Genomic DNA, 26989 nt, shown 5'->3' with positions numbered 1-26989 from the left:
AGGGTCCCGTCCCCACCAGCACAGAGGACGTAGTTTGTTTCCATCTGCTTCTTCTGTGCTGAAGAAGCAGAACCATCTAAACCATCTACTGACAAGAAATCAAGGAGACTGACGGTTCAAGCTGAACGAGAAATAATCCTTCTAAAAGCTTTAAAGTATTTTATTTGTCACATAAAATACAGAATGTTCATGTACACTGCCTGTACAGTATTTATACAAAATAAAGAAATGTTTTGAAAATAACTACAAGGTACATTTGTGTTTTTACTTTGCAACAAACAGAGGTCCGGCTCAAAGAGTATTGCCAGGTACATACTGGCCTAAATAGATCAATGAAACATTTGAGATATCACAATATCAAAAGGAAATATTTTTTTATGAGATGACAAGGGCATCTCATAATTGTGAACCATCTTGGAACCATTAGAGTCGGTGGTGGAGAACCGGGTCCACCCGGTCGATCACTTTCAGTAAGAGACTGATTTTCATTTACCATCAGTTTGGCTTTACAGCTCATAGCTTTACTGAATAGCATCAGATCACCGATAAATAAAATAATAATAACTCTAGTATGAATCAAATACAAATATATATTTGACAAATGTGGGGAAATAATTAATACTTCTCTCTTTCTGTATTGCTCAATCGCACGCAAGCACGTGCGTCAATGCCATGGAAACCGGACCGAGGTATTTAAGGGCCGCGGACGTTCTGATTCGTCCCTTTGCACTTTGGACTTTGACATGAGCTGAACCCTCCTGAGAACCCAAAACTGTGAAGGAAAACTCTTTGAGTTTTGAACTGCTTGACACTTTTTGCTGGAAACGAAACTTGTTGGCGAACAAACCTACTAGATCACGACCATCGAGAGCATCAGAGACCCTGAGAAAGGCCTTCCGACGACTCCAGACCGAGAACCAGCCCCTGCTGAAGGGACCGGGCTGTAAATTAGACCATTACTGTGCATTTTATTTAGTTTTTGTCTCGTTTGTATTTAAATAGAAAAAAACAAGGCAAGTGGGAGTTGTGCATGTTAGCCTTGGACAGCAATTTGTATTCAATAAGCAGATGTGCTGGGGTTGTTTGAGGACGAGAGCGTGGCTTTGTGCTTTTTGTTGATTTGTCCTCACCTGACCTGATCTACCAGCAGGTAGAAAAAGATGAGGATGGTGACAATATTACTATTAACTTATTAAAACCCAGGCGGCAACCTCTGGTTCTCAAGGTGAAGCCAACAAGGAAGCATCTTAAAACCTGCATTCTCTCTCCTGACCAACAGGGGCGACTCCTCCGGGTGCAAAAAGAAGTCTGGTTGTATAGAAGTCTATAGAAAATGACTCTACTTCTCTCTTGATTTATTCCTCAGTAAACATTATAAACATGAGTTACGGCGCCCGTAGAAGTCACGATAGTCCTCCGGGAGCTCGTCCAGTGTGCGTAGCGCCCTCTCCAGCGCCTGAAGGGCTCGAGTTGCAGCCGCGGGGTCCTCGTTACCGTACGGGTCCTTCCGGTCATAGCTGTCGGCAGGTAGGTGGCGCCCAAACACATTTACGCCCACACCGAACTGCAGCGCAAGCGTGTTGTGGAACCACAGGGCTGAGGGAAGCAGGGACAACCGGATTAGTCCAAGCCTTACTCATATGAGGAATCAAGTTACTGAAGTGTGCAGTGAGTTTCCAATATTAAGCATCCACAATTCCCTAAGTTTGGTGTGAGTGTTACATGAGAAGCATGACAGTATGATGGAATGAGATGAGAGCCCGGGGATCTACTTTTTATCCCTGGTGATCATCCATCATACTGTCATGCTTCTCATATATATATATATATATATATATATATATATATATATATATATATATATATATATATATATATATATATATATATATATATATATATATATATATATATGGGTGGGATTGCAGGAGGAATTCGCTTAATAAGATAAGAGATAAGATAAGATAATCCTTTATTAGTCCCTCAGTGGGGAAATTACAGGATTACAGCAGCATTGCTCACAGTAATAAGTAAAAAACAAGTAGTATAATAACAGAATTAAGATAAAAGATACAGACAGTTTTACTCACCAGGGATGAAAAGTAGATCCCCGGGCTCCAGCACACACTCGTACCTCTTTGCCTTCACAAACTGAGGAAACTAGTTCAGGTCTGGGAAGTCGATGTCCAGCACCTCCGATTTATCACCTGATGGGTTGAATTAAAATGAAAGGAGGCATGATAGTATTATATACCATAAAACACTTGCAAACAAAAATCAAATTACATCAATATCTGAGTTTCATATGAAAGTGGACAAGTGGGTTGGTGCAGTATATTTTGAACAATTAAACAAGCTGGCATCTTCACACGGCCACTTACCTGACAGGTAGAGGTGCAATGCATCCTGGGGGCTGTAGAGAGCCACTCTCTTTGTCCCGGTCACCTGAGCCAGCAGGTTGTCCATCACCTGAAAGGAGAGCTTAGATCTAGAAATGCAACATTATTGTATTCTATACATGCCAATGAAGACGGCACATCCAAAATTAATCTTCACGACATCGCAGAGAGACTAAACGCAGGAGGCTCACGTCGTAGTGCGTCCACAGCTGCAGACCACAGGAGCTGATGCGGAAGACGCTGGAAAAAAACAGATTGGATTCAAAGAACTGTGGGATGTGAAAATCCTCTGCCAAGCCCGGGAACTGTTTTCTCAGATCAGCAGGTTCCTGTGAGAAATACATTTATATTCAAGAGCTTTCGCGGAGTGGGACTGAAGATGTTTTTTCTTCTTATTGCATATAAATACAAAACAAATGTCTCTGAACAAATGTGTTTTTTTGTCGCAGCACAATCTTCACAGATTTCAGAAGTCTTCTTAGTGCCTTTCAAACGTCCTCTCCCAGTGAACGAAGGTAATAGCGCTCGTCCTGACATAAGATCAAGGATCAAGTGTGTCATTAAAAGATATAGCATACTGTAAAAAATAAAATATATATATATAATATGATCCTTACCTCACACAGGAATAAGTCAGAGTGCTTTTTTTCAGATGCTCTTTTCACAAACTCACAGAATGGCAGAGTCCTGTGAATGAAGAGGTGCAGCTGAGAACTCTGCAGAAAATGAGCATTGATTGGCGTGTGTGTGTGTGTGTGAGTGAATCAGTGAGTGAATGAGTGAGAGAGAGAGAGCTCACTTGTATGCAAAGTTTTTGCGAAGGAAGTCCATCTGCGGCACAGTGGACACGTGGATCTTCACTTCCTTGTCCCCCCCGCTCTGTCCCAGATACTCCACCGTCCACTTTTCCAGGCATGGCCCGAGACGCGCGCCTCTCAGGACTGCTGGTCTGCGCTGGGAACAAATTGGAGTAAATTCAGCTGTAGACCTGCACATCTGAGCGCATCTGTCTGATGGCAAATAAATGTCTCCCAGGATCCAATATGATACATAACATTGTACACAACTTAAAAGGGCCACTCCAAAAATTATACGCATGAAGTTCACTGTACTTGTCGTGGGGTACTAGTGAATGGTCTACTCATAAATAGACACTACTTAAATGCATTATGGAAATTGTTGAGTTTTTTTACTTTAGTCCGGACATCTCAACATTAAACTCATACCTTACTTTATTTAACGTGTCTCTCAGCCCCCAGCTTTGTGAGCATGCAACTCCAGAAACCTAGAGGACCATTAAGACCCCAAACTAAGAGACAGCAAGTGGATTCTGCATGACAACAGATATGGCTGCAGTTGGTTGTTTAAAATGTTGAACAGATTTTAGAGTGTTTCCCAACAGTTTGTATATATAGTTACACATTGGAGAGCAATCTTGAATTTGAGATTTATATTAGGGCTGCAGCTATTAATTATTGTGAAGTAATTCCTTTATCAATGTGTCAAAACTTTATTCTTTAAAATGTCATAAAATGGGTTTTAAAAATAATAATAATAAAATTGCCCATCATCTTCATCTCAAAGTGTTCGTTGTATCTAACCAACAGGCTGAAACATAAAGGCATTCAGATAATAGTGCGTTTGTAAATAACTGCAATGATTACATTCATTGTTGGTGATTGATTTTCTATTAACTAACCGGTCACGAGCTAATGCTTGTCAACATCACTCAATCTGAGACTGGAGTACCAGGATAAGCAACACATTGTAGGGCTGCTAACAAATAGTCAAAGCAGCAGCAGCGGCCAGGCGACGTTACAGTTGGATAGTGTCGTTTGGTGCAGCCATGGAGACCCGCACCAGCCGCCGGGTGCACCTTACCTCTGGGTAAATGTCTCGCAGAAACACTTCCGTATCTATTTCTGTAAATATCGGCACAGTTACTTTCCCCTGCTGCTCCATCTCACATGCTCTGCTTCAGAAATCCGCTCGCCGGAGAAAGTAAACATTGTGCGTCACATTGTTAGTGTTCCCAGTAGAAACGAAACGTTATATGAATAAATAATGGTAAAAGTCGGCTGTAAAAACGGTATGTTATTTACAAAACAATGTTCATGCTTGGTGAATACGCAAATGAATCGCATTCAGTAATTTACAAAACAATGTTCATGCTTGGTGAATACGCAAATGAATCGCATTCAGTACTGTCCGCATTTGGAATTCTTGCTATTTGTTCTTCACCGGAAGTTACAATCACAAGCTTCCGAGGATGACAAAAAAAAAGAAAGAAAGATGGCGCTGCCCATGTTAAGAGGTTGTCACAGGTTTCCATCAACATTAAGCTTTACCCGTCTCTGTTTAAATGAAAGTGTCATCCTGAACCGGTCCGGTAAACGGTGGCTACCTTCTCCATCGCCTGCCGCCGTGGTAGCGGCGCTGCGCCCGTACAGCTCCGACCGCGGCGGGCAGAACCAGAACCAGAAGGTGGTGGTTCTCGGCATCCCGAATCCCTTCATCTGGTTTCGCACCCGAATATACTACTTCCTGATCCGGGCGTACTTTGATAACGAGTTCAACATTGAAGAGTTCACGGAGGGAGCGAAGCAGGTCTGTAAGCACCCGAACACGGAGGGTGCTAACGTGTTGTCAGCGAGCCACAACTACTCTGAAAGCTATAGTATTCATCGCACGTGTTTATTCGCCATTACGACCAAAACCCCCTCAGTTATTATCGTGTTAACCGCGTTTTGTTAACTCTTGCAGGCCTTCATCCATGTTTCCAGACTATTGGCAGGGTGTGAGTTTGAAGCCTTGGAAGGGCTCGTGGCTAAAGACGTAAGTACGGAAAGTCAACAGGTCCAAACTCGTACTGTCCATTCTCTACCTTTTTTATTGATCATATTTCAAAATATATCAACATATCAATCCCATTGTAGGAAGGGTAGGAAATTAACATTTGTTTTCGGGGGCTATTTTTGCCCCCACTGACTGAAATCCAGGGTCATTTATAAAATAATTGGGGGTGCTTTTTGAAACTTGTGAAATAACATTTAGCCTTTGTTCAAAATAATAAATATACTTATTTAGGCTTACAATATATGAGCAACTGTCATCAAATGACAACAAGAAGACTATTAGCCAGTAGTCTACAGATTCAAAGTGTTTTCTTAGATTTTTTTTAACACAGAAATCAGACAATCATATTAAATGTTATTCTTATTTCTTTGTGGTTATTTATTGTTATAACAATTTTTAAACAACTATTAACAATTATACATTTTTTATATATTATAACATACATAGCATTTTTTTTTAAACGTAATAAAAGGGCTTTACATAGATTAATTAAATTCCATTTACAACCAATTTTTCAGAAAATGAAAACAAATATTAAATTATATGTACAGTGTAGACAAATAATAAATATGTACATATACATATGAGTGGCTTATTTGTAAAAGAGGACCAGTTCATCATCGTCATCTGTGTCACTGTCAGCCATTGGTGAAGTTGCTGGTCTGACCTACTGCCTTGCTCAGAGGGTTTTATGTGAGGCCGCCTGGTTTTCTTCTCACAGCAGATTCTACATTCGGTTCATCTCGCACACGCAACATCGAGGCGAAAATCCAAAACATGATATGGCAACTGGACCGGGTCAGGGCTACGATGTTTTTGACAAGTTCATTAAATTATCATAATTATTAGAGGAAATTATGGGGGCATTTTTTGCCCCTCTCCTAGTGATATCAGGGGCAGTTTTGCCCTTTGCCCTTGTGTATTTCCGATGCTGATTTCACTTTAATTTAATTGTTGCATTAAACAATATCCCACATAACAGACAAAGAAAGTATCAAACCAAAAGCAACACAGATGACATCAAACTGTGCGTGGGAGACGTAGACTCAATGATACAGCATATTTATTTATAAAGTATTCCCGATTGAGGAGTCTTTCGTGTGAGCTGCTACTTTAGAAACAGTCAAAGAGGTGTTGTAGGTCACCAAACGTATATTAGGTGTGACCTGAGGCACTCTAGCCTTAACATTCCTAAGTCTTCTAATATTGGTGTCAATCTATGAAAACAGATAAGAGAAAGCAACGACAACCTATTTGTTCCGCTTGATGTCTCTCGCCGATCCCCTCTACAATATACAAGTCCTCATCTGTCTGTGTGTACTTGTTTTTGCAGATGGTACACAATGAATCTTCATACAACAGGCAACAGCTAATTGAATATCAGAGATAGAATACGAACGGATTGTCCATTTCATATTTAATTTGGGTTTTCTGAGATCTTTTTGGAAGCAGTTCTGAGTCCTGCATCGGTTTCCTTCATGTCTGTAGAAGTGTTTCCCCCCTAATGCATACATTTATTAAGTCACAGTGGGCCACTGCAATCCCTGGCCTAATGTTGCCTTACATTAAAATTATTCCAGTGAGTTCCATCATGGGCCAGAGCAACAAAGGCTTCTCCCCCCTCTGTGTTTCAGGGGGTTTTAGATTTAGATTTAGATTTTGTCGGTCTTGAAGGATGTTTTAACCATTTAGGGGAGAAGTAGAAGCAACATTATTCGTTTTTTGTAGACTATACTCATCATTTGATAAATACTGGATTGTTTTTCATCAACAGATGCAACTTGTTATGATGGCTCGTAAGTAGGAATAACAAAAAAAAAGATGAGTCGATCCCACACATCACAATTTGATATATTTATGGATTGATTAAGTAACCAACTTAATCCTGTTGCTCCCAAACACTACACAAGACAAATGTTTACCATTATCAAAGGACAGACTATTTTAAGAATCACTGTAATCTCTCTGCTCAAGTTGAGCTTTATCTATTTATTTATTTTGTATGTCTTTGTAGTTGATCACAAAGCTGGAGGAAAAGTGCAATGTGCTGCCATCGAGCCACAAAAAAGCCCTCTCTGCAGACGCTGATGACATCATGTACACGACGCCTGGAGACGTGACGATCTACTATGATGATGATGGTCAGCATGAAGTCTTTATCGCGACCAAAACCATATATATGGTTTAAAGACACAACCAAATGCAGCCATATCTGTTGTCATGCAGAATCCACTTGCTGTCTCTTAGTTCGGGGTCTTAATGGTCCTCTAGTTTTCTGGAGTTGCATGCTCACAAAGCTGGGGGCTGAGAGACACGTTAAATAAAGTAAGGTATGAGTTTAATGTTGAGATGTCCGGATTAAAGTAAAAAAACTCAACAATTTCCATATATATATATATATATATTTAAAACCAAAAACTCAACAATTTCCATATATATATATATATATATATATATATATATATATATATATTGGCTCTCCTGCTGAGCTCCATTGTTGTTGCAAACTATTAAAAACAAAGCAATGAGCCACATTGTATCACTGGGTGACACGTTCCTTCATTACCCTGAATACACACGCTGCAGTTTATTTTGACGCAATCCCAAATGCACCCTCCTGCTGCTGTGAATATTAACTAGAGCACCATGGGGTTTAATCCGCAGCCCCAACAAATGCACTATTTACTCCTGTTTGATTGACCTTTGTTAAAAATTATATCGTCCAGATGTTTTGGTAAATTGGTAATTTTTTTTTTTTTGTAGGAACCAATGGCTCCCTCCTAAAAACAAATAATTAATTAATACAACTTTACTGGGGAATAAATTAAGGCCACCTCATGAAGAGCAACAGAGGAGAGATTCCTCTTGCAGAACGAAACGGACAGACACGCAGTAGATGGTGTGTGTTTGAAATAGGGCCATTTTGTGCAGTGTTAATCTGTTTTCTTTTTCCAGGGAGGAAATTTGTCAATATTCTGATGCGTTTCTGGTATCTGACAAGTGCTCATCTTCCCAACGACACCATTGAGGGAACCCGTGTGTTCCAGGTGGCCATCGGTGGAGAGGGAGAAGCAGAGACGAAGAGAATCCTCAGTGCAAACTATGAGTCAGTATATCTTTCCTGTCAGGAGTATAAGGACTCTCACATACGGAATAGAACTACGCTCTGTGGGAATTAGAGTATCCGTGCTGAGCTTTCTTTTCTTTCTCTGACAGATTCCAGAGGGAGTTCACAAAGGGAGTGCCTCCGGACTGGACCATTACGAGGATAGAGCACTCCAAGCTTTTGGATTGAGGTGGCTATGATTTGTGGCTGTTGTGCCACTGGAAATGAATCAAAGACATCAAAATTGCCCCTGAGCATTTGCTTTCGTTAAATTGTGTAAAACAAGAGCAGCTTGAGATTAACCACAGAGGGGAAAACGTGATTCATCGCCTCACTGGGAAGTCAGAGGAAACCACCGGGACAAACTTGGATTCACTCACTATTCACTGTCGAAAAGACACATCTATTCTCAGAGAGACTGCCCAGATCTGTTTGCAGTATAACAGTGTTTCTTATCGTATTCTTCAATATCTCTGATATCCACCCCTAGACTACAGTAGGTGTGGGAACACTTGAACTTGAACTTGTCATTTGAACTCACCTTGCACCCCTTCTTGGAAACTCATCTTTTTTGTTGTTGTTGTAAAGACCGACTACAGTTTGGTACTTCAGACGCGGGACTGTGTGGTATAGCGATATTACAATTCAATGTTCCAGATTTATCTCTTTTCTTTTTTTTCTTTTGTCCCACACAACCTGTTGCAGTAATCTGACTCTGAAATACATGCTATATATGTACCGTATGTGTACACGTGTTTGCAATGATTGAGGCAGCTAGATGCAGCTGCAGCAGACCCTTGATTGTTTTATTAAAAATGTGATAAATTAAAAATGTGCATAGTTATTTATTATTCCATAATAATTGTCTATTTCTAATGATTGAAATAAGGAAATGTGTGAAAACCATAGAAACTTTAATGAAGATTATGTGAATGCCATCTTAGAATCAAACTTATTTTTTTAATTAATGAAATGGGAAAAATAGCATGAAAGAAAACCAATCAAGCGTCTGATTTTGTCACTCGCTATCTGCTCTCCCATTGGTGTATTCTCTCAAGTTATTTCCTCCCATTGGCCGAAACCCGTGCCAATCACAACCGTGTGTGGCCTGTGTGGTTCCTGTTGTGCGGTTCAGCCGGTGAGGATGACAGCCCGTGTGGTGTCTTACCGCGGAGTTCGCGGAACGACAGCGACAACATGAAGCTTGAACACCTGTAATATATATATATATATATATATATATATATATATATATACCAAAAAATGAGTCCAAATTCAACCATGAAACTCGTCACCGTGGCCTTTTACGGGTTTGCTCTGGGGCTTCTGGCGGTCGGCCTGCGGGAGTTGCTGACTGGTTTCGAGGAGAACAGATGCAGCATGACCTATATGTTTGAATACCCGGAGTACCGGGTGAGTAACCGGGCGAAGCGCTTCACCTGACGCCTCACGACACGTCCACCAGACAGTTAACGTTAGCTAGCTAGTTACGTTGCCTCATTTGTAGCGCGCGTTCGAGCACATAGGTTACGCGAAGAGAGAGAGAGACGTACATCTTGCTAACGTGAGAGGGCTCGTTCACTTCAACAGCGCCAACATAAGCCGTGTTTCCATCTGAACAGACCATTTAAACGAGCTAGTCATTTCCTGAATGCTGCTAACGTTAGCCGACAGAGCTCGTGGCGTCGGGTGGTGTTGTTGCCTCCCAGACGGGCTCATCTATTTCCTCAATGGCTTCACACACCTGTCTGGTTGGAGGTGTGTGTATGTCTGTGTGCGCGTGCGCGCCTGCATTTGTTAAGTACTGGAATAAGATTAGCAAAATGATCTGCTAACATCAACTGTTGATCCTTGAACGGGCTTAGCAGACGAGCAGGTTCTGCAGGACGGACGGACACACACACACACACACACACACACACACACACACACACATATAACTGAAGTTAACATGAGCCTACATTAGGAATGCATTGTGGGTCCCCCTGCTCTGCTCACTGCCCACTGATGTGTTCCCCTGGCCAGAAGTGCAGCACAGCTGGGGCCAAAGCACAATATGGGTAATGGGCCTTACTTCACACATGAGTTGTTGTTTTGTTAGGAAGAATAAAATAGACCACCGTATGTCTTTATCTTTGTTTATGTGGTGAATGGACATGGTCTCTTGAATCGGGGCTTCCTCAAAGTCAGCAGTGCCTGTGATGAAGACCCCCAGGAAGATGAAAACAGAAATGATTAGTCAGTAAATATTCCTGAAGTCTGAGGTGAAAGCCAAAGAGTTGATGGCGCTGCAGTATCAGTGTGACAAACCACGATTTGAAGTCGGTTATTTTGGTCATTGTGATATAGTGATACAGCTCAACTGTCTGGTCTGCTTTTAATACGTCCATCATACTTTCACATACCCCGAGTGGATGTCCAAAACCATAAAATATTTTTTTTTTGCAGTAATAAATAGTGGATCAAAGCAGCAAGCACTCAAATTGAGAATTAAGTTGGTAATTTAGCTTTTACAAAAACTATTTAAATGATTTGTAAATAATCCAAAATGCTGCACATTTATTTTCTCCCAATCGACCACTAGATTCATTGACTAATCATGTCAGCCATAAGCAATATTGCCCAGCGCCAGAAGTGGTCTTGCACATGTACAGTACATGCACCGAACAAAGCAAAGTCCGGCCATCTCTTGTACATATAAGGGGTCAACTATACCATCAAATGTAACTTCTGATTACATCTCGCACAAAGCCACAATTGCGTGCAGGTATTTAGAAGAGTGCAGGTGAGGTGGGGAGGTATTGTCTCCCAGCTGGAGAGTTAAGATAAACACACTGCTGTTGTGTGTTTAAGGGTGAGACTGTTTCCCGCATGCCTTTACAAGTGTGACATAAAGCATAATGAACTCTGAGAATGTGACCTCCTCCTCCTAACTCGGTGTCTGTGTTGGGTTCACAGCGTGTGGCTCTGCCTCGCCGGATGGCCAGACTGTACCCAGCGTATGGCCTCTATCTGTACGGGGAGGGTCTGTACGCCCAGGAGACCCGAGCACTCAAACTCACCGGCGCCCCTGTGCTCTTCCTGCCTGGAAACGCAGGCAGCCACAAACAAGGTAAGTGCACGATTTTTAAGCGAGGTCGTGGGGGGGGGGGGAACAAGGCAAGTTGATTTGTCCTCACCTGACCTGATCTACCAGCAGGTAGAAAACGATGATGTTGGTGACAATATTACTATTAACTTATTAAAACCCAGGCGCCAACCTCTGGTTCTCAAGGTGAAGCCAACAATGAAGCATCTTAAAACCTGCATTCTCTCTACTGACCAACAGGGGCGACTCCTCCGGGTGCAAAAAGAAGTCTGGTTGTATAGAAGTCTATGAGAGAATGGCTCTACTTCTCTCTTGATTTATTACCTCAGTAAACATTGTAAAATTAATTTATGGTCTCACTCTCTAGTTTAAAGTCTTTTTCAATACAGTTAGATGTTCATTTAGTAAATGATGGTCCATTTAGAGTCAAATAGACCATAAAGCAGGGAATGCTTTAGGGTGCGGCTACCTTGTGAGTGACAGGTCGCTACAGCTACCAGAGCTGTATATGGCGTGACTACGTCACTCCTCCACATCTGTGTGACATCATTATTGTGCATGTATCCAAATATATATATATATATATATATATATATATATATATATATATATATATATATATATATATATATATATATATATATATATATATACATATATATACATATCTTCCTCCTCTGTGCCATTGATCTCCATAGTTGACGAAAAACTATTAAAAACACATCAATGAGCCACACTGTTGCACCAGGGGACATACTCCTGCATTACCACAAACACACACACTGTAGTATATTTTGAGTAAATCCCACATGCACCGTCCTGCTGCCATGGGTACTCACTAAAGCACCAAACTTGTGTTGATCATCTGCTGAAAATAGTCCCTGTAGAAACAGTCGGCACCTGTTTATGTGATGTTTGCTAAAAACTACAGTGCTCAGCTGTTTCAGAAAATGACACACGTATACATTTGTGATCTATTATGCCCTCTTATGAACATGTGTGCATGCAGTTGTAAATACTTGGGGAATCAAACCTGGACCCTTTTGGTGGTATAATCTTTTCATAACTCCAGTACAGCTCTGTGATACAAATCCTTTCTAAGATAATGCCCCCCCTTCCACACCACCCCCGTTCCTGCTACCAGTTGTGTGTAGGAGGAGAACACCCGCGCCTTTCTTCATGTGAATACAAACACATTGCGCTGTAACACTGGTGTTTGCGATGGTGGTCCATGCTCTCTGTTCTTCAGAGTTTTCTTGGCTCACGTTAAGACTCCTCAAGCTGGTGTATTTTTAACAGCTGGTGTTCGACATGCTTCCTTAACTTCACAAGTTACACCAGCTCAATAGGGCACCAGTGTTGAGGTTTTTGATGCTATGTTTTAGTGCTCTTCCGTACAGGAAAAATTGCAATTGAATGAGCTTAAAACAAAAAGATTTTAGCATGAAGAAGAGAGTTTTCTTTTTAGGTCACAAACAGTCAAGATGTGATGACTCCAATCAATTCAAAATAGTAAAAAAAAAAAAAAAAAAAAATATTAGAGGTATGCATGTTAGTGCCAATCCGTTGGCAGAGTAGCGAAAACGCTGAGCATATATATGTTGGTTGTTAGTGTAGGACAAGCATTGACCATCACATCTGTAAATGGACCTGTTCTTGTGCAGCGCTTTTCTAGTCTTCCGACTACTCAAAGCGCTTTAACACTACATGACATCATTCATACACTGATGGGAGGAGCTAAGGTTCAACCTGCGCATCACCAGTAACTAACATTGACACACATTCAATTTTGGGGTTAAGTGTCTTTCCCAACGACACGTTGACATGGGCTAGCTGAGCTGGGGATCGAACTGCCGATCCTCTGATTGAAGGACGACCCTGCCCCTGTAAGATTCCACTAAAAACACCAGGCCTAAACACACCATCAAAATGTCTTCTTCTCTCCACCAAGCTCGCTCCCTGGGCTCGGTGGCCTTGAGGAAGGCTGAGAATATGGAGGGCGGTCTCCACTTCAACGTCTTCACCGTGGACTTCAACGAGGAGCTGGTGGCCCTCTACGGCGGCAGCCTGCTCCGCCAGACGCATTTCCTGCATGAGAGCATTAAGGCCATCCTGAGGCTCTACAAGGTCAGGCTTCGAGTATCAGCTGCTCGTCAGACAGGGTTACTTATTCTAGGTCACGGATACTGCTGGTGGAGTGATATTATAGTGTGGGGGATACATATAGCATTTCATCACCCGCTACATTTAAACTTTAAGGCATATAATTAATCCCTCTGGCTTGTACGTCTTGCATTAGTAAAGAAGCTGACCTGGCAACAGTAGTTCATTATAGGCAATGTTACTTTCTGGTAATTATATATAACCCTAAAGTTATAATAAGTGGGTTAGGTTTCCAAATAATATTTTTTTTTATTGTCCCTCCTCTCCAGCACCTGAAGACCCCGCCTCAGAGTGTGGTGCTTGTTGGTCACTCCATGGGAGGAGTGGTGGCCCGGGCGCTCTTCACCTTGCCCCGGTTCAACACCAATCTGGTCAGCCTCATCATTACCCAGGCCTCCCCCCACCTGGCTCCGGTGCTGGCCCTGGACCCGTACCTGCTGGGTAAGGAGAACTCTCGTGCCGGCGTCTTTAACGGTACATTGACTCCTTGTGCACTTGAGCTGTGCCGTCATTCCAAGATAGCACAACTACTGATTGGACTTCTAATCTAGATACCTTTGACCAGACAGGAAGTAACTGATCAGTGCCATCGGCTACTGTATTGTTTAGCTCGGGTGATAACCTGAACACATGTGACATTTTCACTTTTTACCAACCATAAAAACAGTAATGTCATCACATATTATTGGACAGCTCAAATACCGACTGTCTTATTCCTAAATGTGACAATGACTTATTTGTATTTGTAAATATGGAGAGACCCTTTCAAGAGCATAGCTGTAATGTGAACTACAAATTCAGATGACTTAACTTAAAGTTATAACGGGTCATTTTTGTGAATTCAAAATGCCTAAAATCCAATAAACCTCTGTTTAGTTGTGTACTTGCATTAACACATTAACACTAATTCTTCCAACAAGCCAGTTGCTGTCGAAAATTGACTTTTTATTCATTTTCAAGCCACTTCTTTACGATCCACCTTTTAGATCTTGGTTGTTTTTAACTATGTATTTCAACCGGGTATATAAGTTATCAGAGAAACAAGCGGAGTGGCAGGTCGTCTTGCAGCTCCTCCAGGACCTCCTGCTGAACAGTGACAAGGAAACAGCTATTTGTAACTCCTTCTTAGGAGAGAAGAAATCATGCGTATATTTGGCTGAATAAGCTGATAGAAGCTAACTGCAATAACGGCTATGGTGGGGGAGACAACAACTCCCATGATCCCGCGTTTTCTTTTTGTCTTTTCTTTTGTTGTTGTTTTGATTGAGGAAAATCACTCGTCTTTGCTCTGTGTAGATTTCTACTCAGCAGTGAGACAGAAGTGGGTGAACCAGGCGAAAAAGCTCAGGAACGTCACGGTTCTGTCTGTCGGGGGCGGTTACCGTGACTACCAGGTCCGCTCCGGCCTGACATCCCTGCCTTGTACACCAGGAGACTCAAATAAGTTGTCCCTAGTGGTAAGTATTGTTTGTGAATTCGTTGAGTAGCACTGGTAGGAACTTTCCAAGAACCCTGCAAAGTTTTAACGAGGAGCTTTACCAACATTTTTTAAATCATTTTAGTTTTTTAGAGTTTGTAATTCCCGGAACTACTTGAAGCAAAAGGGCTCGGTGTTTGATCCTGCACTGCTCCTCACATTTTGTTTACATTTCTTCTTTTTTTATTTTCAAGGCTACTGCCGTTCCCAGGACTTGGGTGTCCACTGACCATCTGTCCATCGTTTGGTAAAAGACACGGCACTGTGTTTAGGCATTTCTTCGGAGCTACATTCAAATAGAATGCAGATTATTAATATGATACGTCTTTGTGTTCCAGGTGCAAAGAGCTTGTCCTTGCTACTGTCAGGGCGTTCTTTGACCTCCTCGATCCTGAAACCAGACAGGTCAGAACAACAAACGTTCATACACATTTTCAAATGAATCTGTCTGAGGAAAAGAAATGCTGTGTGGAGAAAAATGGAGGGATGTTGTCATAGGCAAAAGACTTGTCAGCCAGTAAAGTGTCACATCTCTGGCTAAGTTTGCATTGCAAGCACATGCCATCTGTTTCCAAGCTAACCAGTGTGTTGTTATTAGTTCACAGTAAACCCAGAGAAGAAAATGGCTGTACTAAACCATCACTTCATCAGACACCCGGTTTGGATGCTGGGAGAGACCCAAGACACCTCCATCTCCATCTTAGGTCAGAAACACGTAACCGCGGAGGGGCTGGAATAAACGGGGACATCGTGCGAGTAGCTTTCATTGGTCCTTCTCATCCATGTGCTTTTAAACCACATTTGTATTCATTGTATTATATTTATAGTTTCCAATGACTCTAAAGCGAGTTAATGCCGTTTTGGTTGAGTGACACTATTAAGGAATCACTCATACCTATCCTGTTTGTTTTTCTCCCCATGTCCAGATTCTCCTGAAGCATGGAATGAAGTTAACACACTGCGTCTGGCTTACACCACACCAAAGGTACCAGACTCTGTCGCATTATATTCAATGGGTCATTTATATATTTAAGAAAACAAAGCCCTGATGCAAACAGATGGAAATATATTGTTTTCAGTGTTGCTCTCTGTCTGCAGGAAGGACAGGTCAAATACTTTCAGTTTGCCCTGTCGAGTCGCAGGAAAGCCTACAGCCATTTCTACTGCCGGAGCAATAACCTGGTGAGTGTTCAGCTCCCACTGTGCAGGTTCATCCATCCGGGTTTGAGACAACCTACTAAGATGCGTGTCACTAGCCCAGCGTTAGAGGACCGTATCTTTGATTAGTTTACTACAGAAGCCTAGAGATCTGTAGTGAGCTCTCTCTGGTGACCCATTTACAGTGTCTGTCTTTTTTCTTTTCTTAAAGGTACAGTTCACGCAAAAAACTAAAATACATATGTTTCCTCTTCTCTGTAGAGCTATTTATCCATCTCCATTGTTTTGGTGTGAGTTGCCTGGTGTTGGAGACATCGGTCGTAGAGATGTGGGTCTTTTCTCCACTATAATGGGACTAGATGGCTCTCTGCTTGGTCTGCTCAAAGCCTTCAACTATGGTTGAAAGAAAATAGTTCCTGTTTTTGATTTTGTGGTGAACTGTCCATTTAAGAACAGGAGAAGAATGTGTTTTTTTGTCCGAGTAATCTTTCCAACTTCCTTAAATTTGTATTTCATCTGCCTTCTGTTTTCTCAGATGAAAGAAAAACAGTAACTTAGAGAAAATATCCTGGCAAAACAGTTTTCCCCACCAAAAATGAAGGATTGTCCTGGCAAAGTGCATTTTCCACTTGCTCTTAAGTCATAAACGCGTAGAGTAAACTATTTAGATCAGAATTAGAAAATGGATCACCTGAATTGTTATTTTCTGCTTTGCCTCAGGGCTTTTGTTGTTCAGTGACTCATAGAGATAAATGTACCGTATATATAAAGTAAAATGAAACGCCATTGAAAGACATTTAGTAAAGCATGAACCAAAGTGATCAGTACTTTTGCCAGAGTTCAATTCTGATTCTGATTGGATGACGTTCAACAGGAGATGATGAGCTGGGTGTACGGCTGCGTGCACAAGAACGGTTCTTCATGGTAAGAATATGGCAATAGTGTATCTCTTCCACATCTCCGGTTATTCACTGTTCAGAATTTGCTGTCTGTCTTTTGTTGTTACATTACAGTCGACGACAAATGAATTTCTTTTGCTCTTCATTAATCCTCTTTGATTTTTCCAGTGTGCGTGCGGTGGATCTGTCCATGGCAACTGAGCTACTACCACCCTACAAGGTAATCCTCCTCTGAAAAGGCCGTGTCCAGTCCAGTCTGAGCTGCTGGTGGTTGCTCATAACTGTCTGTGCTCCTCCTCAGATCCTGATTCTGAGTCTCAGTGACTTGTCTGCAGTTACTCATCTGGTTGTTTCGGCCTCCAACCTCAACGGCAAGCAGGTACGTCGAAAACGAGAACGTCTCTTCTCTCTGAAGATAAGACGCTTGTGGCTCCGCGCTTGATTGGAATGCCATTAGTTTTCCACGTGTTTGTTCTTGAAGTAGAGTAATGACACGTTTTGACCAGATGATGGCACATGAGGGAAAATCAGGACATTTTAAAGAGTTCCTTCTGGAGTATAAAAGCCTACCGTTGCATTCCAACATGTGTCTTGTCCACAGTTCACGGTGGAATGCGAGTGGCAGAGACAAGAATCTCAGACTCTGTCTGTCCCAGTGCCACATGTTCTGTCCTTTGGTGAGTAGCGTTACCGTTCATGTGGATTCTCTTAAACTTGGAAGAGAAAAGACACTTTCCTTTTTTAGTGACCGTTGTTTTTCCAGGTTTGACTGTCAGCGATGTTTCGGTCAACTCCTCTGGACTTCTCCACATCATCAAGCTGCAGCACTTTCACCAGGTAGCTTTCATTTCTTCATTCGGCACTTGCTCCACTCAGTAACTCCGTTCCTTCTGTGTCACTAATCTTTGAACACGTCTGTGTCTTTAGGTTTATCAGGCTTTCAGAATTAGTGTTGCAAGCCAGTGCAAAGTAAATAAAGGTAAGTTTGTCATGTGATACAGAGGCAGGCTAAAGAAGCCCTGAGAGGCAAGTGAGAAACACATTCTGGTGGTTTGTTTTCAGATCTAAATAGTATATTAGATCTGAAAACATATATATATATATATATATATATATATATATATATATATATATATATATACATACATACATACATACATACATACATACATACATATATATACCTCGGAAGAGGTTCTGCATGTCCAAATGCGTTTGCTTTCCGAAATGTTTCATCTACGAAACACGACTGGACACCTTTAAATGTGTGTGTGTTTATGCTCATGTGAGCATCATTTGTTGTTGTTGGGTGGCTGACCTCTCTGCGCCAGCGAAGCGTCGGGCTCATATTTGTCCACCAGCACCTGGACCTGTTCTGGCTTCAGAGGAGGGTAGAGGATCTCGTTGAGACGGGGGTCCCTCTGTTTGTTGTTGATGAACTCCGTCATCTGCTCCACACTGAGGGACGGGCGGTTCTTCGCCCCGCTGCTCGGAGAGGAGAGGACCAGGTCCACGAGGGGAAAAGGGGAGCCAAAAACACAGAATTAAAAAAATAGAAATGCGCAGGAAGAGGAGGAAGGAGATGATGAATGCTTCCTATGATAAATGTGAATGCTTCATATATAGTGGGTGTGAAATTAGATTTCTTTTGTCACTTGCCTCTCAGCGCTTCCACAGAAGACACACATGTGCACATGTTGAGATGTAACAATGGCCATTGCATGTCTGTCTGCAGATAGACTGCCCAATGTGTACAGAATACACGTGCCGTGGTTTCGAGAGGACTCTTTGACCACAGCCAGGTCAGTTATGTTAGTTTCTTTCTTGTTCCTGCAGATGTACATTTAATTTTCACGGTATCTGTCATGACTTAATGTGATCTGTTTCCCAGTGTGCCGTCAGTGACTGAGATCTCAGGGATGCTCCACACAAGTTGTCCAGACAACATCTCAGGTGTCCTCCTTCAGCTCCACACTGCCCCCAACTGCCAATATAAGGTACTTATCCTCAGGCACCGCTAGGAGACACAGCCTGTTGACAACTCACCATGACAAATGTGGTGTTTATCATCAAAAAGGAGTTTGAAGTATGACTTAATTTAATGGTATGATTACCTTTTGGTTATACCCTCAGGTGTCAGTGAGAACTTCATTACCAAGGATGCTGGGACAGGTACAGCTTGTTTGCCTTTTGTTTTGTTTCTGTTTCAAGGAAAACTATCCTGTATGGTTTTTGTATAGTTCTGACCATGTGCTCTTTCTTGTCTGACAGATACTTAGGTTCTGTGGTCCCATGGTGCCAGTGTACACAGCTGTAACCCTGCTCCAGGCCTGCGGGGGGCAGCTGTCCTCCATTCTGAAGTCGAGGCGAGCCGCAGAAATGAGCGAGGTGGTGGCTAAAGGCCTGCAGCCTCATAAAGTCAATCTGCCCGTGTATATTCTGCACATTTTACTTGGGTAGGTTTCGGAAGATTGATGTTGAAATTAATGAGAATAATCAATCTTGACTTTGGGGAAGAAAAAAGCTGTTTTACAAAAATAAAACATTTTTTAAGATACCTTTTTAATATTCTCTAATAAATCTTACTATTTCTTCCTCCCCCTCAGCTGCAGCTGGTTTCAAGAGGTCTGGTCATTTCTTTACCTCCCCCCTATGGATGCTCTCCCCCCAGCCCACCCTGATAGTGGATCTCCTGGGGGTCCAGCATCAGTTGAAGAGTGGCCCCTCCTCCTGTCCCCTCTACTTTACATCTTGGGGGCAGCCGTTGCCTACTGGGGCAGCACACTGCTCCGTCTCATCATGCGACTGATCTCACTAATATTAGCTCCATTCCACAGGTATGGTTGGACATTTAAACTTGGAGGTATGTGGTTTAGTGTCTCATACAATATGATTTGAGTGTAAACCTCCTTTTCTGTGCAGACCATCTGTCTCCAGAGACTGTGGCACCCTGCAACTCCGGACCCAGCTCCTCATCACTCTGTGTCTGACTGTTACGGGAGCGGTGTCCTGCGGGGCGCTGGCGATCTTTGCTGCCTTTCTTCTCCACCTTTACCGGGTGAGTCTGTGCGCATGGTCACACAGATGAAAACCTGCCCAGTCTTAAACAGAGTAACGTCAAACATCAACTCTGTTCATCCCCCTTCTCTACATACATCTGCCTTTTGTTTGCATTTTCAGTTACTGAGACTGCAGATGACCGAAAGATCCCTGAGTCACATGTTGAATCTGGTAAGAGTTCCAGGTTGAACTGTATTGCTCCAATCTCACCAGCCAGCAGCAGGTGGTCAGTTCTATTGCAGCTGCTTGTGATTTGAATGCAGAGCCAGGGTTCAGAATCTATTACAATTTGATTCTCGGCAAATTAAGGTGGGAAGTAAATTAAGTTGGTTTTTTTCTGCATCTTTCCAGGCCCCCCGGAAGTACAGAGAAGACGAGAACGGCATGGTCGATGCAGAATCCCTGAGCAAGCCTAAAGAATGCAATGGCGCCCCCCTGCTGTCTGAGTGTGCTCTGCAGGAGGTGAGGGACGACTTGCAGCTCCACCTCTGCCTATCAGCACTCTTCACGCTACCCATCATGCTCATCACACCCTCACTCCTCCACTGGCTCCGCAACCTGAGGTACAGTATGACAATGGAAGGAGAGCGCGTGGGTGTCACCCAAGGCCGTGTTCATGAGGAATGGGTGTTCGTTGTGATCCTGTGCAGGTATTCTACCCAGCTGGATCCTGACCCCTGTTGGCCTTGCAGCGTGCCTCTCATCATTGTGTACATCCTGCTGATTAACTGCAACACTTTGAAACTCAGCAACAGGTGACAGCCCTCCATCCCCAACACACACTTTGTCGTCGGAGTTGAGGGGAATTCTGTCGCAGCGTTCAAACCTTTTTTTTCCCTACATCTCTTTCAGTAAACTCCTGCCTCTAACGTCCTGCCTCCCCCTCCCCATGTCCATCGCCATGGTGACCTTCTCTCCACTCCACCTCTACAGAGTCACCTACTTCCTGCTGGCGGCCCTCGTCCCTCTGGCCTCGTGCTGCCTGCTCTGACGGTATCTGTCCCGTTTCAGTCCGCAGCTCTACCATAACAAGCCTTTCTCTAAATTACAGCCCGACCCGCTGAAGCAGCTCCAGGAAGACGGGCTCCATCTCGCTACCGTGGAGCAGAGCCATAGACATACATAGCTTGGGGAACTGTGCGCTCGATGTTTGCACTAAAAGCTCCATGGCAATTACAACGATGTTTTTGAATGAGAGGATGTAATGGCCTTGGACCATTTGGTGTGAATATGGCTCTGAAGGATTGACCTGAAACCAAGTTTGCCTTACTCTGTATATCTATAGCTCTGCCTTCAAGGAGGATCAACAACTCTACAACCAGTGAAGCTACTGATAATAGAGGTTCTTAACAGGGTGTTACTGTTCAAATGTGTCCTTTTTGTCCTTGTTGTTGTGTCCAGTGTCTCCAGTGGGGTTGTAAACTCCTCCTGCTTAGAGATGACTTCTAGCCGTGTGTTATCTTTACCGCATGACTGTCCCAGCACTGACACTGGCAGTGTCACACACTCGCTCCACAAGGAAAAGTCCAAAGTTATTATGTTTACATTCTCCCGTGTTCAATGACGGCGGCAGCGCATTAAAAGGCTTTAGTGTAGGCTCTAATCTGTTACACATTTCTCAGAAGAAAAAAGGCATGATCTACTACATGTTCTCTAAATACAACGGTGTAGCCAAACAAATTAGTAAAGGGGTGGCCAGGCTGCGAGCTGTATTCATTTTGGTGTGGCACATACAAATGTGTCTTGTTTACTTTTTATCTCTTCTGCGTGGCTCCGTCTTAATGGAGGGCTGCACTGAATAGTTGGAAGCTTTAGACATGACTTTCGCATGACGTTCCTGCACGTCTATCCATTCTGTTTAAACATACATATACATTACATTTATATAACCACAATAACAGAAAAAAATATATTAAAAAAAGATATGAGGTCAAGTAATTTAAGCTTTATTTGAAAACCTCAGTTAGTAGTTTTGAATTTAACTGAAGAAAACCGTTCGGTACAGCCCTCCCGTGGGGCCCCGCCCTCTTTCATTCCCTCGCCAAGGAAACAGCGACTGTTACATGAGCAGCAGGCTCAGGGCGTGTCTAAAATATGCACCTGATAGTCTTCTGGTCAGAAATATTAGTGATTTTATTTTCACGCTGGTAAGAAATGAGCCAAGAACTGAAAGGTAGAAGGCAAATAAGCATTTTCCATCATTCTGAAATTCCTACGTTGGCGTCTTGGCAATGCCTCGTTCTCTCCATCAAAACCAGTCCAGCTCAACATGTTCTCTTGATAATTTCCACAGGTCCGCCTCCATCATAGACTTTTAATGTGAAATATCAGCGCAGGAAGTGCAAAAAGAAACCTGGCCGTGTGAGTGCAGCCTAAGAGCTGTGCTGTATGGGATGGTACATGTGATCTCACCCCTTCCCCCGGCCAGCTGTTGACTTGCCAAATAATAGTGTGCAGCCCTGTACAGTTCAGCGCTAACGGAAACATTTAAAACTACGTGAACAGGCTCCGTTGTGTCCTTTCCCACTCTCTGGTCTGAGAGTCCCACTAAGGGTCCCTATTACACGAGGACACCTGCTGTCATGGAGGTTTCCTTCACGCTGTGTGGGGGCTTAAAATGTGCGTTTGCTCGTCCTTGTTCCCGGCTATTCACTACCTGATAACTGGGAGAAGTTGGGTTCATACACATCATGATGACATCTGTGTTCATTACATGTACATATCTATCGAAACGTATTGACCCTTTGAGATTTGCCACGGTTTATTGTTTACGGCATTGAATCCCAGTGAGCCAGATTGCTGGCGATGCACAGGTGTTGACCGGTTAAATGCGATCAAGCCAAAGGTTAATGAGGTGATTGGGGAGATAACTGTTAAACGGACCAATTAGCTCCAGGGAATGGGGCCAAGAGTAGATGATCAGTGTTTATGGTCTGGTCCCCGAGGTTTCACAATGACTATCATCACAAGGTGCTCTCTGGTGACTCGATGCAATGCAGCAGCAGCTATACGTTGCTCTTGGAAGCGCCGGTCTAGGGAGGTTCAAAAACCAGATTACTTACTTTCACCTAAGCCCTGGATTTATGTTCAGTGGAGGATTATGGGATGTATGTTTAGTATTGCAGCAGATCCTTAGTATGATTTGGAGCTTCAAACAGCAACTTCAAGCTTTGAACGGAAACATTTTAAAAGTCCTCGTTGTGAGGGGAATTGCTTCAGTATGGGTTGATAAATGTCTTCTGTTTGATGGTTATTGGTTATTGAGGCACTGACCCTCGTGGCAGGTGTACAGGGGAATACTTGGGACCAAGGACACCACCACCGTATGTCTTACTTTTGCTTTTAAATACTTTTTCATAACAGACGGATCACAAAACTACTGGTCTGAGTGTCCTTTTGCAAGTTTTGAAATTCCAACTAATCTTTTTTTTGTACATGTTTTTTCTTCATATGTGAGAACGTAGTTCTTGTGGATCCAGATTGCAGCCTTTCAAGATCAAGTTAGAAGATGAGGCTGGAGTCGTTGTATATTATTCTCGTTGTCAATCAAAGCCAACAGTGTGTTAGTTCATCTCAGCCCCGAGCCCACTGCTTTCTACTGATGACGTTGCAGAAAAACCAAGCATAATATTTAATTTCATCCGAAGACAGCTGGACACACTAGTTTGTAAACGTTACTCAAACAGGAGTAAATGGTGAAATTGTTGGACTTTTTTTAAACCGTGAATTAATACACATGGCTATAAGAGGCTTCAGATAGACAGAATGAATTGTTGGTTTGGGTCTTCTACTGGGACAGAAAGAGAACTGCAGAAAATCAGCAGACGTCTCCTTCTAATGCCAGGTGTTGTAAGAAGAGGAAGGAATATTCTTTTACTTGAAGCTTTGGCTTTGCCACATCTGCGTCGGACCATCAGCACGATCGTCGTGACGAACCGTTTCCTGTGAGCTGGTGCGTGTTGTTCTGCCACGTAGGCCTCCCATTTTGTTGATTTATATTATTTTTTATTTTTTTACACTTACCCAGTGGCTTTTACATGCCGGTTAACTGTTGCACTCGCTCCGACAGCCCTTTTTTAGTTGTAGACGTTCATAACGAAACCCTTGTTTTCAAAGGTTTTTTCAGAAAACATGTCATGACATCCGGGGGAAAAAAAGTAAAAGATACTTTTAAATGTTTGAAACGCAACTAACAAATCGTGAGTGACAGTCTGTCTGTGTGACATTACACTAAACTGGACCAGAGTTCCCTTTTTCTTTTCTAGTCCTTAATGTTTGAAAGAAATGGTGTCTTATTGGAGCAGTGGAGCAGCTGCTGTGCCTTTCTGCTTCCTCCCGTCTGTTCCACACCTGAAAACCCTTCAGCACTCTGGTTTCACTGCCTTCATGGAAGCATACAATCATGTACCCCGATGTGAATGTACCCGCACCGAATGGCTCCACGTGCGCTTTGAACTTAATGCAGTTGCTCGTGGTGTAAGTGACCCGCTTCGTCGTGCACTCGTCTGTTTTGGTGCCGTTTTAGTGCTTTGAGATGCACATCGTCCGCCTCGTTGTGAAGAATTGGTGGCACACACGACTTTGTTGAAAAAAATTGTAAAGATGAGAGCTGTGGGATTTTTTTATGTGATTTCTTTTTTTTTATCGTTCTATCGGTGTTCACTGTGATCATGTCCTGGTTACAGATTTACACCTGAGGGTTTATCTTTAGAAACTTGAAAGTCATCACTTGGTGGGGAAACCAACAAAAAAAAAGTGACATTTCTTCAATATTAGGTTTTTACAATGGTCTTATGGTTATATGTGTGTGTGAATTTGTCTCACATTTATGAGTAGGACAGTACAATTGGCCCCTTGAATACTTCCAGAATTAGGTTCAAACTTTGAAGTTGGAAATAAATGAAGACCAGGAATCAAAGTGTATATTTCATAAGCACTCGATTTGAAATACTGGCTCTTTTTTTTTTTTTTTTTTAAGAAGCTGTAATCATTTAGGAAGTTTATTCCAATGTTGAATCAGCATGTCATCTGATGCTCCTAGCACATCTGTCTGGCATTAACGTAAACCGTTGTGCAATACGTGTGACATGACTTCCAACATGAAACCATAAAATACATTAACAGACCTGGTCGTTGTCACGGTGGTTGTTTGTATTCACGATTATTTTCTTTACCAAGTAATGAAAAATGCCACTAAATATGACTCCTTCTTTTTCACTGTATATGTTAGTAAAAACCCTTTGAAATGTTACTACTGTAACTACTTTAAAGTATTTTTTCTTTATTCTATTTGTGCCTCGAGTGACTTTAAAACCTGTAACCTCCTGCTGGCTGGTCCTTGTATGTAGAAATAATTAGTCCGCCGACCTTTGCCAATATACTGCAAGAAGAGGAAATGTACCTTATCAGAGAGGTTCTTTTCTTTGTGTTTTCTTGCGAGGCTCTAGTGTGGAAGAGTAATTTCTCCTCAGGTTTAAGCATTGTGTCAAAATTGATTGCATTGATGTTTTTATATTTCTCACATTTTTAACTGATGTCATTGTAAATGGGCAAATTGTGCAATTTTGGCACTATTGTTGTTGCAATAAAACTAAGAAAAATAACTTTCTTTGTATTATTATATAAATGTTACAGTATGAAATGGGCACTCTTTAAAAGCCTGCCACAGCCACACAGATGTTTTATCTTGTTCTCGCTCATTAGACCTCTGCTCTTGTTGAAGATAGGTGGAGCTCTAAAGTCCTCAAATGACATTGAATTAATAAGAATAATAAAGGTGTAAGTTGTTCTGCCTCAACAGGTTCATCATGATCAAACACTAGAATGCCACAGAGGTGGTCTTAATAGGGGTTGAACGTTATCTGGATCAGGAGAGGCTGTCAAAAATCCATTGTCAACGCCCAACGGCTGGGCTCGCTCAGCTATGATTTGGGCCAATGGCGCTGCGGCGTCACATTGGACTCGGCCAATCACGTTCTCCAAATCTCGCAGGTAGGTAGCACGTACAAGATCACGCCGCCACATGACATTGGACGTGTCGACAACGTAAGTTATCCTTACATTACATGTCTGTGTGTATTTTATTATTATATAGCCGCCGTAAACGTTACACACATATAGACATACATCTGTCGCACAAAGTCATGTTATCTTTTTTCTCGTCCGGTGTCACATCACGTTACAGGGGGAGAATACGGTCGGCGTGCGAGCTAGCGCTAGCTAGCAATAGCGTTACTACATGTAACAACGTGTTGGAGAAACGGTGTAGCGGTCAGTGGTCGCGCAAGCACTACAACTCGTCCGTTACATCGCATGCTTTCATTCTCTTCTCCAATAAAGTCATAAACTTTGTATTTCCATAAAGTCATTTGTTGTCATTTGTACATTCGCATAGCGAGCTAACGTAACCGGCACCATTAAGGTGCGGAAGAAGCGGCCGTGTATACTCCTGGAATGCACCGAGTACTGTCGGAAGTATTGACGGTTATTCAAACGACACATTAGCGACTTTGTTATAGAACCGGTGTATCGGTCAGTGTTAGCCAACCCCCTGTTTAAGACGTCTGACCAGCAGCAGTGGTACAAGGTCTACTCTAGTCACTATTAAAGATGGACCCAAATAAATAATATAACTGTAATAGATTGCCGTGTACATTATATGTATTCTCCTATACACATCAACATAGTTGTCAGTGGTAACATATATATATGTAATTATTATAAATGTAGACTGCATATTAAATCTACTTCCCCTTAATGCTGTAGATGTGTAAAATAAATGTG

The 26989-nt window shown here is 42.4% G+C and overlaps 3 protein-coding genes across 3 annotated transcripts; 2 read left to right on the top strand and 1 right to left on the bottom strand.

Annotated features, from left to right (window-relative positions):
- Nucleotides 1-215: 215 nt before the first annotated feature.
- Nucleotides 216-4681, bottom strand: tyw5 (tRNA-yW synthesizing protein 5). The gene is given in 8 exon segments (XM_034562207.1): nt 216-1596; nt 2091-2207; nt 2382-2469; nt 2591-2728; nt 2885-2929; nt 3017-3086; nt 3199-3353; nt 4281-4681. Coding segments are annotated over 8 exon segments (918 nt in total). The 5' UTR covers nt 4362-4681; the 3' UTR covers nt 216-1372.
- On the top strand, nt 4637-9205 carry maip1 (matrix AAA peptidase interacting protein 1). The gene is made up of 5 exons (XM_034562206.1): nt 4637-5006; nt 5163-5234; nt 7270-7396; nt 8211-8361; nt 8472-9205. Exons 1-5 carry the CDS (start codon nt 4692-4694, stop codon nt 8548-8550), a joined length of 744 nt encoding a protein of 247 aa, XP_034418097.1. The 5' UTR covers nt 4637-4691; the 3' UTR covers nt 8551-9205.
- Nucleotides 9206-9477: 272 nt separating this feature from the next.
- pgap1 (post-GPI attachment to proteins inositol deacylase 1) lies at nt 9478-25809 on the top strand. Its single transcript, XM_034561399.1, has 26 exons — nt 9478-9774; nt 11320-11473; nt 13401-13576; nt 13882-14053; nt 14909-15069; nt 15284-15336; nt 15428-15494; nt 15688-15793; nt 16016-16074; nt 16188-16271; nt 17122-17171; nt 17315-17366; nt 17448-17525; nt 17748-17823; nt 17910-17983; nt 18074-18125; nt 18882-18948; nt 19038-19143; nt 19280-19318; nt 19418-19602; nt 19753-19983; nt 20069-20204; nt 20327-20377; nt 20558-20769; nt 20857-20961; nt 21059-25809. Exons 1-26 carry the CDS (start codon nt 9625-9627, stop codon nt 21195-21197), a joined length of 2835 nt encoding a protein of 944 aa, XP_034417290.1. The 5' UTR covers nt 9478-9624; the 3' UTR covers nt 21198-25809.
- The last annotated feature ends 1180 nt before the right edge of the window (nt 25810-26989 follow it).

This window comes from Cyclopterus lumpus, chromosome 21 (genome assembly GCF_009769545.1).
Source record: "Cyclopterus lumpus isolate fCycLum1 chromosome 21, fCycLum1.pri, whole genome shotgun sequence".
In the NCBI taxonomy this organism is placed as follows: Eukaryota; Metazoa; Chordata; class Actinopteri; order Perciformes; family Cyclopteridae; genus Cyclopterus; species Cyclopterus lumpus.
Note: the sequence above shows the minus strand (reverse complement) of the source record. Positions and strands in the feature narration are given on the sequence as shown.

Coding starts and splice junctions, on each gene's coding strand:
- maip1 (XM_034562206.1), top strand. CDS start 4,692: ATGGCGCTGCCCATGTTAAGAGGTTGTCACAGGTTTCCATCAACATTA. Junction 5,007..5,162: donor TCACGGAGGGAGCGAAGCAG/GTCTGTAAGCAC, acceptor TAACTCTTGCAG/GCCTTCATCCATGTTTCCAG. Junction 8,362..8,471: donor ATCCTCAGTGCAAACTATGA/GTCAGTATATCT, acceptor TTTCTCTGACAG/ATTCCAGAGGGAGTTCACAA.
- pgap1 (XM_034561399.1), top strand. CDS start 9,625: ATGAGTCCAAATTCAACCATGAAACTCGTCACCGTGGCCTTTTACGGG. Junction 15,794..16,015: donor CACCTCCATCTCCATCTTAG/GTCAGAAACACG, acceptor CCCCATGTCCAG/ATTCTCCTGAAGCATGGAAT. Junction 18,126..18,881: donor CCAGTGCAAAGTAAATAAAG/GTAAGTTTGTCA, acceptor GTCTGTCTGCAG/ATAGACTGCCCAATGTGTAC.